The 14,607-nt window shown below is 38.0% G+C and overlaps 1 protein-coding gene across 3 annotated transcripts in view; it reads right to left on the bottom strand.

Annotated features, from left to right (window-relative positions):
* The window catches only part of snx13 (sorting nexin 13), a 52,621-nt gene that overhangs the window by 33,005 nt on the left and 5,009 nt on the right, over positions 1-14,607 (bottom strand). For all 3 annotated transcript variants that reach the window (XM_067425116.1, XM_067425118.1, XM_067425117.1), the window contains exons 2-3: positions 1,672-1,784; positions 1,276-1,378 (exon numbers count right to left, since the gene is read on the bottom strand). In XM_067425116.1, coding sequence (XP_067281217.1) covers positions 1,276-1,378; positions 1,672-1,784 — 216 coding nt within the window. The remainder of the gene's footprint in view (positions 1-1,275; positions 1,379-1,671; positions 1,785-14,607) is intronic.

Genomic DNA, 14,607 nt, shown 5'->3' with positions numbered 1-14,607 from the left:
CCGGAGATACAAAAAATGGCTATTTTGGCTTATAACTTCTGATGGGTTTTTCCAAAAATCATAAAAGTGGTCTTGTTAGATTCGGGACATCATGCCGAGTCGATAAATATCCAACTATCCCGTATCACCCATTTTGGGCGTCGGCCATTTTGAATTTTGTCTAAAAATGCTGTATTTTACAAATGCATTTGCATATCGTTACGCAACTTTTTATGTGTCTTCTGCACCATGCCCCGAAGGTGCTCAAAAAGTTTCGGGGCAGTGCCACCTTGTGGTCAAAATGTATAACAAAATTTACACAAAGGCTAATAACTTTTGAATAAATTAACCTATTATGATGAAACTGGTCATAATACATTCCTTGGCTACTGCTGAGAACATAGATATCAATTTTGCCATATTTGGTAAAACGTCCTCTCCTCCATCTTGTTATTAGTTAAAAACCTACTTTTTCAAACTCCTCCTAGGCCGTTTGTCCGATTTTCACCAAAATTGACTCGTATCATCTTCAGCCCATCCCGGCACAAAGTTATTGATTTCACATCAATAGATTAAATCGTTTTTGTTTAACACAGCGACGAAGCTGAGGCATGATGCCAAAATGACTCTTAAGGTTGTATCTCTGCAATGTTTTGACATATTGGCAGCAAACTGTGCATGTGTCATTGTTATCTCACCCTGACCACAACACATTCATTTGGTCACAGCGCCACCTATAGGTAAAAAGTGATACATTATTAATTTTTAACTTTATGTATAATTGTATATCTTTTTTGCCTCAGCTTATGTTAATAGGTCTTTAATGGTTCATTTTTGCAGCTGGTCACTCCCAGCCATGCTGGCATGTCTCATTTTCTTCTTTGCGCTGAGGCATGATGCCAAAATGACTCTTAAGGTTGTATCTCTGCAATGTTTTGACATATTGACACCAAACTGTGCATTTTTGCAGCTGGTCACTCCCAGCCATGTTGGCATGTCTTATTTTCTTCTTTGCGCTTGGCCCCGGAATTGCTGCTTGCAGCTATATTTATCAGTGTTTTTGATGAATACATTTGTACTCAAATCATAAAACCCCGCCCAAAAAATAATGTAAACAGACAACAGAGAATCTCTGAAAAATAAAACCAATTATAGGGCCCTTTTATAGTAAAACTGAAAAAAATATTAACATGTTTTATGAAAAAAGCTGCATGATATACTTTGCTTAAATGTTTTTTTATTGCTTAAAAATGAAAAACGAAATCAGAAGGAAGACAGACACGAGCGTTTGCACACCTTTAGGATGGCCGTCTGTGTAGATGGCAGGTAGGAGTGTTCGCACCTTTCCAGGTGTTTCTCTGAGTTTGTCTTTCCAAATAAAAGCAGCACTACAAAACCCCTAGAGAGAGAGAGAGAGAGAGAGAGAGAGAGAGAGAGAGAGAGAGAGAGAGAGAGAGAGAGCGAGAGAGCGAGAGAGCGAGAGAGCGAGAGAGCGAGAGAGCGAGAGAGCGAGAAAGCGAGAAAGCGAGAAAGCGAGAAAGCGAGAGAGAGAGAGAGAGAGAGAGAGAGAGAGAGAGAGAGAGAGAGAGAGAGAGAGAGAGAGAGAGAGAGAGATTGCAGCATCAACAGATGTCACGGAGGTTAAAATGCACTGATGGTGTTTGAAACAAGTCTAATTTGGGATCCACTTACCCGCCAATGAAACAGAGGATGTAGAAGGCCAGATAAAAGATGGCAAAGGGTCCAAATGAGATGAGGAAGAGGACGACTCCCAGACCCCCCCATCCCCAGATGGACAGACTGGCCTGAAACACACACACACACACACACACACACACACACACACACACACACACACACACACACACACACACACAGTTAACAACATTATTTCTTATCTTTGGCTCACTGTAAGTGCACATTTTAAAGGACATTAATTGATCAGAATGAAAGCAACATAAAATAAAGTAAAATTGAAAAATACAGAAGAGAAGCAATGGCACGACTGCAGCTACTAAACAACTGAAACTCAACATCATCATCATCATCATCATCATCATCTACGATCATCATCATCATCATCATCATCATCATCATCATCATCTACGATCATCTTCATCATCATCATCAGGGTCTAAAATGTTTTTCCAAAAGTGGATAAAATGAAGAAATTTCCTGGCCATGAAATTGCATTTTGCACCTTTTTATTAAAATAATGCGAGCACTTGTCAGAAAAACATCACTTGACTCATTGGGATTTTGTTTGTATTTACATTAAGGTGCAGAAAAATACTTTTGCTGTCCTGGTTAATGTTCAAATATGTGACTGTGCCTGACGGTGACCGATTCACTCTTGACAGATAAAATTAGATTATTATTCATGCACTGCAATTAAAGTAGCAAAGTTACAACTCCGCAAAATGAATCTGCTGCTGGAGCTTTCAACAGACGGGTAAAGGTTTTTAAAAGACTATATGAGAGATGACAGCGATGAGGGAAGAGTGTGTGACCGAGAATGTGTTCAATGGCCAGGTTTCCTGTTTTTTCCAGGACAGGAAACTCAGTGACCCAATCTCTGCCCTTCCCTTCCTTCTCCTGAGATGATCTCGCACTCTCGCACTCACACACACACACACACCCTCAGATCTGAAGAGTCAGACCTGGAGTGTGTCCTGCTGGCGTGTGTTAAATAAACATACTCAAAAATATGATCAAATGTTCATGGACTCTTTCACAGGCGGTGATGACGCATTTCCATAGTTATTAAAGTCGGCATGAAATAGAAGTTGTGATGGTCTTTTAAGGACAATAAGGCCTGTCCGATGTCCTAGGGTCAGCGTGAAAGACGAACGGTCACTTGCCCGATTGGGCCAGTGCTACATCACCACATAAGTTGATCATTTGCTTGTTTTTAAATATTTAAGCACAAGTAGATGCAATAAAACTCGCTTTGCACAGACATAATCACAAAAAATTATGTCAAAATGCTTGTCTAGTTGAGTATTATCATAAACATTGTCGGTTATGTCCTAAGTGAACGCAAACACGTGAGATATAAGATGCATGTGTAATAGAATATTGGATCCGTGCAACTCTTAAAGAGACAGCAGCCTAATTTTCCTACTGCTGTCTTTTTTTAAAGGAACACGCCACTATTTTTTTAAAAATAGGCTAATTTTCCAACTCTCCTAGAGTTAAACTTTACCTTTTTCAAATCCATTCAGTCGATCTTTGGGTCTGGCGGTAGCACCTTTAGCATTAGCATAATTCATTGAATCTGATTAGACTAGGGATGTCAATTTTCACAAATTCCCATGATCGATCGTCGTTTAAATTAACGATCAATTAATCGATTAATCGTTAACCATAATACTGAAATATGCTTCTACAGCAGTGGCTTTTAGCCGACAGCATGACAGAAGGCCTATGTGCAATGCTGCTCAAAACGCCATGTTCTTCACCAAATGAATGAGAAGGATTTTTTTTTATCTAAACAAAGGGCTATGGGATTGTAAAATTAGTCGATGTTATTTATAATTTAATTAAATTACTTATTTAATAACCAAATATAACATGTAATACAACATGAACGCCGCCTCAGATCTGTTATTCAAAATTTGTGGACGCACTTGCAAGAGCAACGTGCTGAAACGTCACCTAAACCCAGTTAATTCAAAACGATTTATTAAAATATTGTTTTCATTAATGTAATGTAATGTGACAGTCCCAATCATAGTTATTATTAGTCGTGCGTTGCTGTTTGAACAGCGCGAGCTGAAGCCGATGCGCTGAATCACTGGTAAGTTACACTGAAACTTTGCTAGCACGTTATTTAACTCAACAAAAAGCTTCCTATATGAGATTAATCAGATTTATATAAAGTTAACAAAATATTACAAATTATATATCTTCACAAAATGATGCGAATGGACAAGTGAACTTGAATTGAGTTGCTGATATTCATATTCAGAATGGGAGGCGCTCTAGGAACAACGCTCTGAACACGGCACCTAAACCCAATGACTTTACAACCATTTATTAAAACAGTGTTCTCATTTCTGTTATATAATATGACTGTCCCAATCATCGTTATTATGCATTGCTCTGTATGCGCTAAACTGAATGAAAACCGGTAGCCATCACTGACTGAAGCCATTTGTTAGTGCGTTTTATTTCGCTGAAAGAAACGCATCCTATATGATTGATCACATATATAACGTCACAAAATAAATGTAATATTACAAATTACTTCAGCACAATCTGATGCGAATGCACAAGTGAACTTGAACTAAGTTACATGCGCGAGTCAGAATGCGTGACTCATGTTGTGCATGCGCTCTTCCTGGATCAACGCAATGAAACACACGGCAAATAAACCCAAATAATTAACAATCACATTTGATTGAACACGTTTTATTATAATAGTGTTCTCATTAATGTTGTGTAATATAACAGTCCCAATTATAGTCATTATTAGTGCTGTTGGAGCTGAAGCTGATCACCGCCACGCTTTTACTACCGCTCACCTCTAACGTTAATTATTAACCAAATGCATCCTTATGAGCTAAATCAGCTAAAGATAGGCCTGCACAAAATAAACACAATATTACAACTTACATTTGCACAAAACAAAAGGCTGCGAATGCACATGCAAGCTTGCAGTCATGATGGTGTAACTCCAGCAGTAAAATGGTCCCAAATAGAACTCGGGCACGCTCGCATCATTTTTCCTCCCGTTTCCTCACGCACGCGCATGACCCTGCTTAATCGATGATCGATAAGTCTTATCGATCAAATGTCTTATCGACAATTAATCGATCATCGATTAATCGTTGACATCCCTAGATTAGACCATTAGCATCTCGCTCAAAAAAATGACCAAAGAGTTTCAATATTTTTCCTATTTTAAAACGACTCTTTTGTAGTTACATTGTGTACTAAGACAGACGGAAAATTAAAAGTTGTGATTTTGTAGGCCGATATGGCTAGGAACTATACTCTCATTCCTGCATAATAATCAAGGAAATGTTTATAATATTTATACTAACTATGCTAATTTAAATTATTACTTTTTTTGTGGTGGGGCCAGTGAAAATTTTGGCAGGGTAAGCAAACATTTTAACCACCAGCCCAACCGGGCAAGTAGAAAAAAAACCTTAGCAATGAGCCATATATTGTGGTGTACATCAAAGTCAATAGCCAATCATTCTTAATTATGTACAATAATAAAACTGTGCATTGTTATATTAGCCTGGCATTAAATTGCAGAAAACCAGAGCTGAGTGAGTGTTTCCAATAAAACTGAATTGATAAACGCAATCAATCTCTTGATTTTTTTTTTGTTTTTTTTTTGGGAAAGTTATAAAAACTCACAATGGATTTTTTCTTTTGCAATTAAAGAAAATAAGCATGTAAAAATTATATTTTTTGTAATTTCCATTCAACACTAATTTTTTTTTACAAAACTGACGACTTCTGCTTCTGAGAGCCATGGAAATGTTCAATAAAGAAAATAAATAAGAAAATAAAGTGCAAAGAAAAAGCAAGAAATAGCAAAGGAAACACTGCAAAAGAGTAAAAGAAAGTAATTTAGATAACTTAATGAAGCGCTTTGGGTGTACAGTAGTACATTTGAAAGCGCTATATAAATGCCTCATTCATTCATTCATTCATTTATTCATTCATTCATTCAACTATGATTTCAGATCAACCCGCCTCTAAACATCACATAAAAGATGAAAGTCAATCAAATGATCTTTTCCTATCAAAGTTTCATTTTTGTCCAGAACTAGCAGTGATATTAAAAGTCCGGCTACACGGGACCTTTAGACCACGTGAAAGCCCTGATTAGGGCTGAGCAATATATCGAAATTATCGAAATATCGCAAATGTACATATCACAATATGCATATCGCAACAGCATGCGATATCTGAATGATTTTAATAGGCTACTTCAATTACATTGTAAAAAGTGTACGTTTGAGGTCGATGCATAGAGCAGAGAATAGACTGGGCACACGGCTGTTACTTATGTGACTTGCTTGATGTTAAAAAGAGTTATTAAACATAATAATCTGACACACACACACACCAAAACGTGAACTATTTGGGACATAAATTGCGATGCTTTCCTTCCCAGAGAGAATGTGAAACACAAATGGTTTCATAATTATATTAAAAAAAAGATTTTACTCACTAATAAGCAATATCGTATCGCATATCGAATATTGCATTATTTAATAAGATATTGCATATCGCATTTGTCTTCAATATCGCACAGCCCTAGCCCTGATTTAACCAGTAACCTGTTGAGTCCCTCAGCCCACAGCAGATCATTCACGACTAGCGCTGCACACATCCTGTGGATTTAGACAAAAAGCATAACAAACCGACTCTGGAAGCTGCTAGAGGTCACAATGGACACAATGCATACGTGTTATTATTAAAGGGACAAACAGGCTTTCACACATGCGGTGTATGTCACATGACTGCAAAGAAGGACGCTCTGGCAAACTACTCCAGCTAAAACATCAGCTCACACAAACAAACACAAAACACAATGATAGGGGGGATGCTTTTAGAGCAGCACAAATTACATTTTCTTGCTTGGTGTTTTTTTGATGATAAGAGTATTGCTCTCAAGTCTCTGTGAGCTTTTGTCTCTAGACATGGCTCGGGTCCATCCTTTAATGTCTGTCTGAGATTTTATCACCCGTTTTATTGTCCAGCATGTAAAAGCATGCGTCACTTATGTCTGTTTGTCTCAATTAAAGGAATCAATCAGCCAAAAATGAAACTTCTGTCCTAATTTCTTCACTCTCATCATGACATTTTTCTTTCTTCCATGGAACACAAATGCGTTTCGGTAGAATATCCTTGGTTAAAATGACAAAAAAGCACCATAAAAATTATCAATAGTTATGAATAGATAATGAAATTTAAGTCATTATCAATAATATGTCTGCACCAGTTCATTGTTCATTTGAGAGGAAGACCATCAGTGAATAATGACTTAAAGCTTGACCAGTTCATCACTTAAAGCTATTATATGAAATCCAAAGATGCATGCATATAAAATCATACAGACGACTCTAAAAGTGATTTTGTGCTTATTTTAAAGCATTAAAGCAACATTGGAAACTTTCTCCTGTGCTCAGTAGAATAAAGTCAATCCTACAGGAAAAATACTAAACAAAGAACTTAACTGATTAAATAGCATTGTAATCCTTTTTTGTTCACATGTTAGAGGATGACATCCCATGATGAACAAGGTCACCACAAATAAGAAATAGTGTCCTGATGTTTCTACCTCAAAATGATAAAGTGCAATGAACGTGTCTGCTTTGCATTTGGTCTCAATCATAGGCCGTAAAAAAAATATGGACAACTCAACATCATCCGTTTCCGCTTGCCCGAGGTGCAGCTTTCAGGCGCCCTTGCACGGCGCGGACATCTTGGGACCGAGTCTGCACAGTAGCGATTTTGGGACCAGAGTTGTGCAGTAGAGCGCAGGAAGTAGAGCAGGAAGTACAGCTGCGATATCAAAAGCCCGTCCACACTCTCACAGATGCAGAACAATTAATTATGTTGGTGTGAAATAAACAGTTATGGAAATGTAGAAATTAAAGCTAAAGCTACAATCTGCTCCCAAAAATCCCGAAAAATGTCCGTTAGTGCCTCAGTGACAACTTCACTCAGAGAAGACGTCGATCTCAGCTGTTCATCATGTCACACACCCCGTTTTTATAGCATCAGATAACTAAGTAAAACTAAACTAATTTTAAAAACGAACACTTGAAATGAAATCATCGTGATGATAACTGCCTTCAATGACATAAACTAACTTTGGGGAAAAAATATTTGAGGTGTAATTTTATTGTTTAGTTTGCCTCGTGTCCGTTAGAAAACACAGAGGGGCGGCTATACTGGGACCGGTCACCGGGGGGGGGCGATCGAGGTGCGAAAGCTTCAGTTTCTGAGAGGGAGACTGCAGGCCTGGTCTCAATGCGGAAGTAAACATCCTTAAGGGTGCTTTCACATCTGTAGTTCGGTTACTTTGGTCCGAACCAAGGGCAAACAATTATACATTGTTGCATTTTTCAGCTTTTTTGTTTCCTTTTCACACCACACTGATTGCTTTGGTCCAAACCAGTTGAAACGAACCAAAACGCGGGCACGTGACAACATCTACACTCATTGGCCATGGCGTATTTCCTAAACTGCTTGTCGATTGGTCAGAATTTACATGTGGGAAAATTCCAACAGAAGAGGCAAAGCCAGCAAACTATAACACTATGGAGAGACGACTGCGGGCTGGTTTAGTCCCTGGCCATAATCTACTACATTGTGTGTATGCAAACCATACATTTCTATAATGACACGCGGATGCGACGTGAAAACAACGCTCTAATGCACTGCAAACGGCGAGTGCGCGTCGCTCGTCACTTCAAGCGGAGGCGTGCATTAATTATTCTTAACTCATGCTCACCTTCCGAAAATATTGCCAGTGATCTATCAGGTAATAACGTCATGCACATAATGTCAGCGCAGCTAACTACGGGAGCTGGTTAAGTCCAAAAACAATCAGTACTTTTGCAGTTGGCTCTGTTCGAGGTTGGATCACGTTCTCACCACAAACGAACCGCTCCAGAGTTCATTTGAAAGCGCACCGAGACCAGCTCTTCAAGGACGTCTCGGTACGCTTGTTTGGTCCGCTTTTGGTGCGCACCAGAGTGCGATTGCTGCTTTCAGACCTGACCAAACGAACCACACCAAAGAGGGAAACAAACTCTAGTACGATTCAACCAAACTAAATGAGGCAGGTGTGAAAGCACCCTAAAACAGAAAAGGCATCAGGTATGAACAGCTGAATGCCACCTTATCAAAAAAACAAAAGACAAAGTTAACCCCAACATCAATCAAACAACATAGGGGAGGAAAATCCCCCTGAATCAATATGCACAGATTGTATCAAAAAGTTCAAACTGTCAAACAATCTATGACCTAGTTAATTTTAGTAGTTTATGCACTGTGCTTTTTAGATAAAGAGATTTGCACAAACGCACGTCATTGACTGTGGGATGTTTTCCATCTGCTCTAAAAAACAGGTTTCTGCCCTTATCACCACCAAACTTGCTTTTAAGAAGATAAAAGCAGATAACAACCTACAGTAAACCAAAGCTGCTCTCTTTGTCGTCAAACACGCAATAATCCAAAAGCTGTTTTATCTTTAACATATTTTCACATCAGAGCAGATCACACAAGGTAGGCCTGCACGATATATTGTGTGATACATCAATGATAGTCACATCACACGATATGACGTAAAGTACAGGGATCATGATCTGTTCAGAGCAGGCACCACAATTTGAAATTCATGCGATTCTCAAATTCATTGCAAAGTTGAACCATCATAGAGTTATTAGTTATCATTTGAACATGTTTTATGTCCTGTCAATTTAAACATTAAAGTAACTTTTCAAGAAGGCGTGAGGCCATCCTTAAAAATATTTTGGTTTGCAGTAACAGTAAAAAATTTTTTAAAAAGGGTCGGTAGGTAGGTCTATATTTTTTTTTTTCAAATTTTAATACAAAAAAAAATGTACATTTTTGGTGATGGTGATTACGTAATGAATTTAAACATATCGTGACATCACTGACTGGGTCTTCAAGCCGTGCCTTCGGGCGTGTAGGCTAATTGCAGGCTATATAGACCACAAACAAATTGAAATATTTGTCAAAAACATGTTTATTGCATAAATTTCAGGTGCATTCTTTAAGAAAAGGGTCCAGCCACCAGCTAGCTGTCATTGACTCAAAGCTGTCAACCCTCCCTTTTTTTCCGGGTTTCTCGCGTATTTTAGTTCTTTTCCCGGTCTTCCCGTTTTAGTATTTTCCCGTGATATGTTTCTTATTTTTATGCTCGATTGTGTAACTCAGAACACGCAACTATCTGTGTCTCTGAAGTGGCTTGCACTTCTTGCCAGACCAACGCATCTGGTGATATAGACTAGTGCATTTGAATATTAAAAAGCAAAAAGTTGTTTTTATGAATTCAATTAATTAAGTAGCTATAACCAGCTATTCAATCAAGAGCAGTGAGTGAGTCCTTATCTTTTGTTTGACAGACAGCAGTAAAGGCTACTGCCCCTTTAAGACCTAATACAGAGATATGCATCGTCTTTCTCAACTGTATAAAGTTCTCTTAAGGGATATAGACTGTCTGATGGATACTCATCAAGAACGACATGTTGACATACTTTTTGTGTGAGTTTATCCGTTCAAACGCAAGACTTGAAAGAACTCAATATTTGCGCGCTGTGAGACGTGCGCGCGCTGCGCACAGAGACAGATCTTCTCTCACTGCAGAGTTCTCGTTCGCGTCTTCTGGCGAATATACTGAGTGATGATGGCGAAAATGACTGGTCATACGGCAGCACTCGCATGCATTGAACACAGTTTACAAAGATAGACCGTTTTGCCCATGTTTTCTTTTATTATCGCTGTTGTAGTGCACGTGTATCCATCGACAGAACCATACATAAAGCATTATTTTTCAAGTTACAACCAGTGCCGCCGCTCCCACCATGCGCTGGGGTCGAGCAGAACACACGCTACCCGGCCATAGCAACGCGTTATGACAACGACATTTCAGACTGACAGAGACAAGATAAACGGCTTTTCCGCCATTTGTTACTGTTTTGTACACGTTGTTATATTAATTATAATTCAAAATCTGTTTTATTCGCCACAATATAGTAATGATAAATGTTGAGAGCGGCACTTTTGATTCATTTTCAAAAAGGGCAGGGGCTCAAACTAAGCCCTCCCTTCTGCAGTGCACTTGCCTGGTGTGTGTAACGTGTCCATGGTCCTGACTCCTGTCACACAATGCGGCGAAATCTCCGACAGGGCTTTAACAGTCTAACGTTACAGTGAATGAGAGTATGAGCCGAAACGAACGCACGTGCAGGCCATAGTGTGACATCCGTTAACCATAGTGTAAACATAGATGACGTCACGGGTTTTTCTATAAACGAAAGAACGTAGCCTTCGTTTGCATGGCCCAGGCAATTTATACATTTATAATACTTACTAAAATATAATTCATATTATTTTATTACTGTTGTATTAGTTGTTTGAAAAGTAAAAAAAGAAATTGGTCGGTCTTAAAGCCAATTTACAACCGGCAAGTCGGTCGGACTAAAAGGAAAAAAAAATAAAAAATTGAGTCGGCCCTAAATTGACAGGGTCGGTCGGGTTACGGCAAACAAGAATATTTTAAAGGATGGCCTGAATGAGAACTCGATTCAGAACTCACACACTGTTTTCTGTGTGCATTTCTGTTCAATTTTGTGTCTATTTGTGCTTGAACGGACACACACCTGCAAAATTACGTCTCTGCATGTATCCTAGATAACAATTGAGAAAGAAAACGAATGTGTATCATTATATTGAATCTTAAAGGGACAGCAGCCTAAAATTCCTAATCATTAAACGTGCAGTATGCAACTTTTGGCCACTAGGGGTCACTCATTCAAAATAATAACAACTGACGTACTTTGGTGACGTCGGGAAAGTGCGTGGGCTCATGGGAGTTGTTGTCATTGCCAGTCAACCAGCGAATCTGGCATCTCCAGCAGAAAACATGTTCACTGACAAGGTAATTGATTGTTATATTACATCTCTATTATTGTTAAGTTTAGTTACGGCTTTTCACTTTATGTAATGTCAATCTAATGAAATAGCAGCGAGCTACCGTTACTTAACAAACTTATCAGTAACGTTAGATAATGTGCGAGACAGAATGTTGTGCGGGCGGTCGCTATGTCAACATACCTATAAGTTGGTAGGCTATGTTGACATATTAACCGCGCATCATAATTTGAGTTACTCAAATTATAGATATATTGACATGGCATCCGCGATTGTCGAACATTCTGTATATCAACTGTTCAATAAGGAAATAAATTTCAATTTAGTTTATCATTACCAACATAAAACAGTAAATGAGAGAACCAGCACCTGCAATACGTTGTTCATTGGAACACGCGCTGTGTCGCTCCCCACGTTCATCAATCATTCTAATAAACATTTATTTTGGAACTCGGAGATATATGAATAAGTAGATCATTATTAAATCAATATTATATGTAGCTAGTATTAACATATGATAAAAGTGACGGTCACCTTATATTAATTGACCAAGATAGTGGCATATTACCTTATGAAGCTAACGTTACTTTCTCCAGCTACATATAAAACCAATAATAGCTAGTCCATCTGCGTTTTACACATGACATCATCGTGTCACCAAATATACGGATAGAAATACTTTTGAATCAGTTTTTAAAAAAATAGCTCTTTCAGTCTCCAAAAACAGAGAATCCGCCTGTTTGAAAAGCCGATACAAAATGTATAACATTACGCATTCAGCTAAACACGTCTCAATGTGGTCAAGATCGCTATGCAATATGCAAACATACAGCATGTTATGATTATATGATTATTATGTTAGCTGAATGGTTACTTAAATTACCTGTTTATTAAAACGCAAGCGAGATCAGCATCTCTCTGCAGTCCGAGCTTGTCACGAAGATTTCGCCATCTTTCAAGGGCTTCTCCAAGGTTTACACGTCTCTTGCTTCTTCTACTGTCCCAAAATCTTCTGGGGTCATTTTTTTCACCCGTACGTTTGCGCTTTGTTGAGCTGGCAAAACGTACAGGCAAAGAGTAGTCATGATCCATTATCATACAGACTTTTTTATACGGGGGTTCCCCTTATACTGTCTGTCAGTGCTCCTCTTTGAGTTTGGCGGTTCCGCCCATAGATATCTATGGTTCCGCCGAGTTCCGCAGGAAGCAAGACGCAAACGTGGATATGACGTGAAAGACTGGCGACATAACGGAAATAAAGACACGGTCCGTGTCTTCGAATTAAAATATTAATTTCTCTGGATTTAGAAGTTAATTGGAACTGTCGGGATAATGTAAACACACAACTTTAAAAAATATATAACATAGATATAGTGATCTTTTATATTTTTAATGCTGAAACATTACATATTGTGCCTTTAATGTTAATCAAACAAAAAAAATACAAAGAGAAAAATCACTTTTGTAGCTTTAACAAATGTTAATTATAAATTAATATATGCAGTGAAGACAATGCTCTATTCCTGCCGGCTCTAATTCGACTTTTGGATGCTCTGGACATGTTTGGCTAAAAAGACTACCACTCCAGTTTAGCGTCTATTGTTGTCACTGCAGTTAAAAGTAGTGTAAAAAAATAACTTATTAAGTAAGTAACCTGGTTGCCTTAAAGTTTCGAGTTTATTGAAAATAAAAATTTGAGTTGATACAATAAAGGAAATTGGTTTAATAAATAGAAACTGAAAATATTATTGTATCTGACACACATAGAAAATTTGATAAATCAGGAAAAAAGCACAATTTGGCATGTTTAAGTGTGTCATCACAAATAAAACACACACACACACACACACACACACTTATCCATTATGCTTACAAAATATTTTAATAATATTTTAATAAAGGTTGTCGACTCTCAAAAATGTTCATTGTATTAATTCAATTTTTTTTATTTAAATGAACTCAAAATTAAGGCAACCAGGTAAATTATTTTTTAAATATTTTTTTACAATGCAACATCATGCGGCTCCAACAGGTGAGTCTCCATCCAGTAGAAAGATGGACACCCTGTGAGATTTCAAAAAAAAGATGCAGGGGGACATTATTACAATCTGATAAATACACCAATTAGATCACCAGGCTTTCATATGAGACATATGAGAAAAGTGTAGAGCTGTAACCTCAATAGGACTCTTAACAGTGATGATCTCATTCTGTCATGTAAAGTCCTCACAGAATGGGTCACCAAAGACTTTAGCCAGGTTAAGATTATTATCCACTGACTGCCATTCAATCACCTCAGTCACACAAGCTCCACCTTTGTAAAACGCAAAATTTATTTACATACGCCGCTACACACACTCTGACCCGATAAATTTGGAGGGTGACTCGGCACTGAGGAGCTGGAACACACAAGTGCCAAAGAGTTGCCAAAGGTTTCGAGAGTGAAGCTTCGGTGTTTAATTCAGGTTGGTCAGAGGTCTATTTTAAGACAGGTGTAAATATCCCAGGCTCAACGCCGCTGCCCAGAGACCGAACGCTGAGTGTATAATCCATATCTATGCCATCTACAGACCAAAAAGATCTACACTAAATGTATTGCCATTTAAATGAAATAATAATGTTCTTAAAGTTATGGCTTATCATTTGAAACATCCAAGTAGTAACAACTTTACTTGGCTGTTCTCTCGAAGATTAATCGTGTGCTATTATTAGGCACATATCCAAGTGTTTGTGTGGAGTGTAGAAGCTGAACTATAATGCACTTTAACAGCAGAAACTACTTAGAATAATCCTTCATTTCTAGTTATACAGATAAGAGTAATAAATTATTCAAAACTGGATGAAAGGGTCTACTTTGTTTGTGTACACTCACAATAACAAAAATGTTGTACTTTTGTAAAATAAAGAAAACAAACAGGGCGTGCTTTGTCAACACAATGACCAATAAGAGACATATATGTTGAGCCTGTGAAC

The sequence above is a fragment of the Pseudorasbora parva genome, chromosome 19 (genome assembly GCF_024679245.1).
Source record: "Pseudorasbora parva isolate DD20220531a chromosome 19, ASM2467924v1, whole genome shotgun sequence".
Lineage (NCBI taxonomy): Eukaryota > Metazoa > Chordata > Actinopteri > Cypriniformes > Gobionidae > Pseudorasbora > Pseudorasbora parva.
Note: the sequence above shows the minus strand (reverse complement) of the source record. Positions and strands in the feature narration are given on the sequence as shown.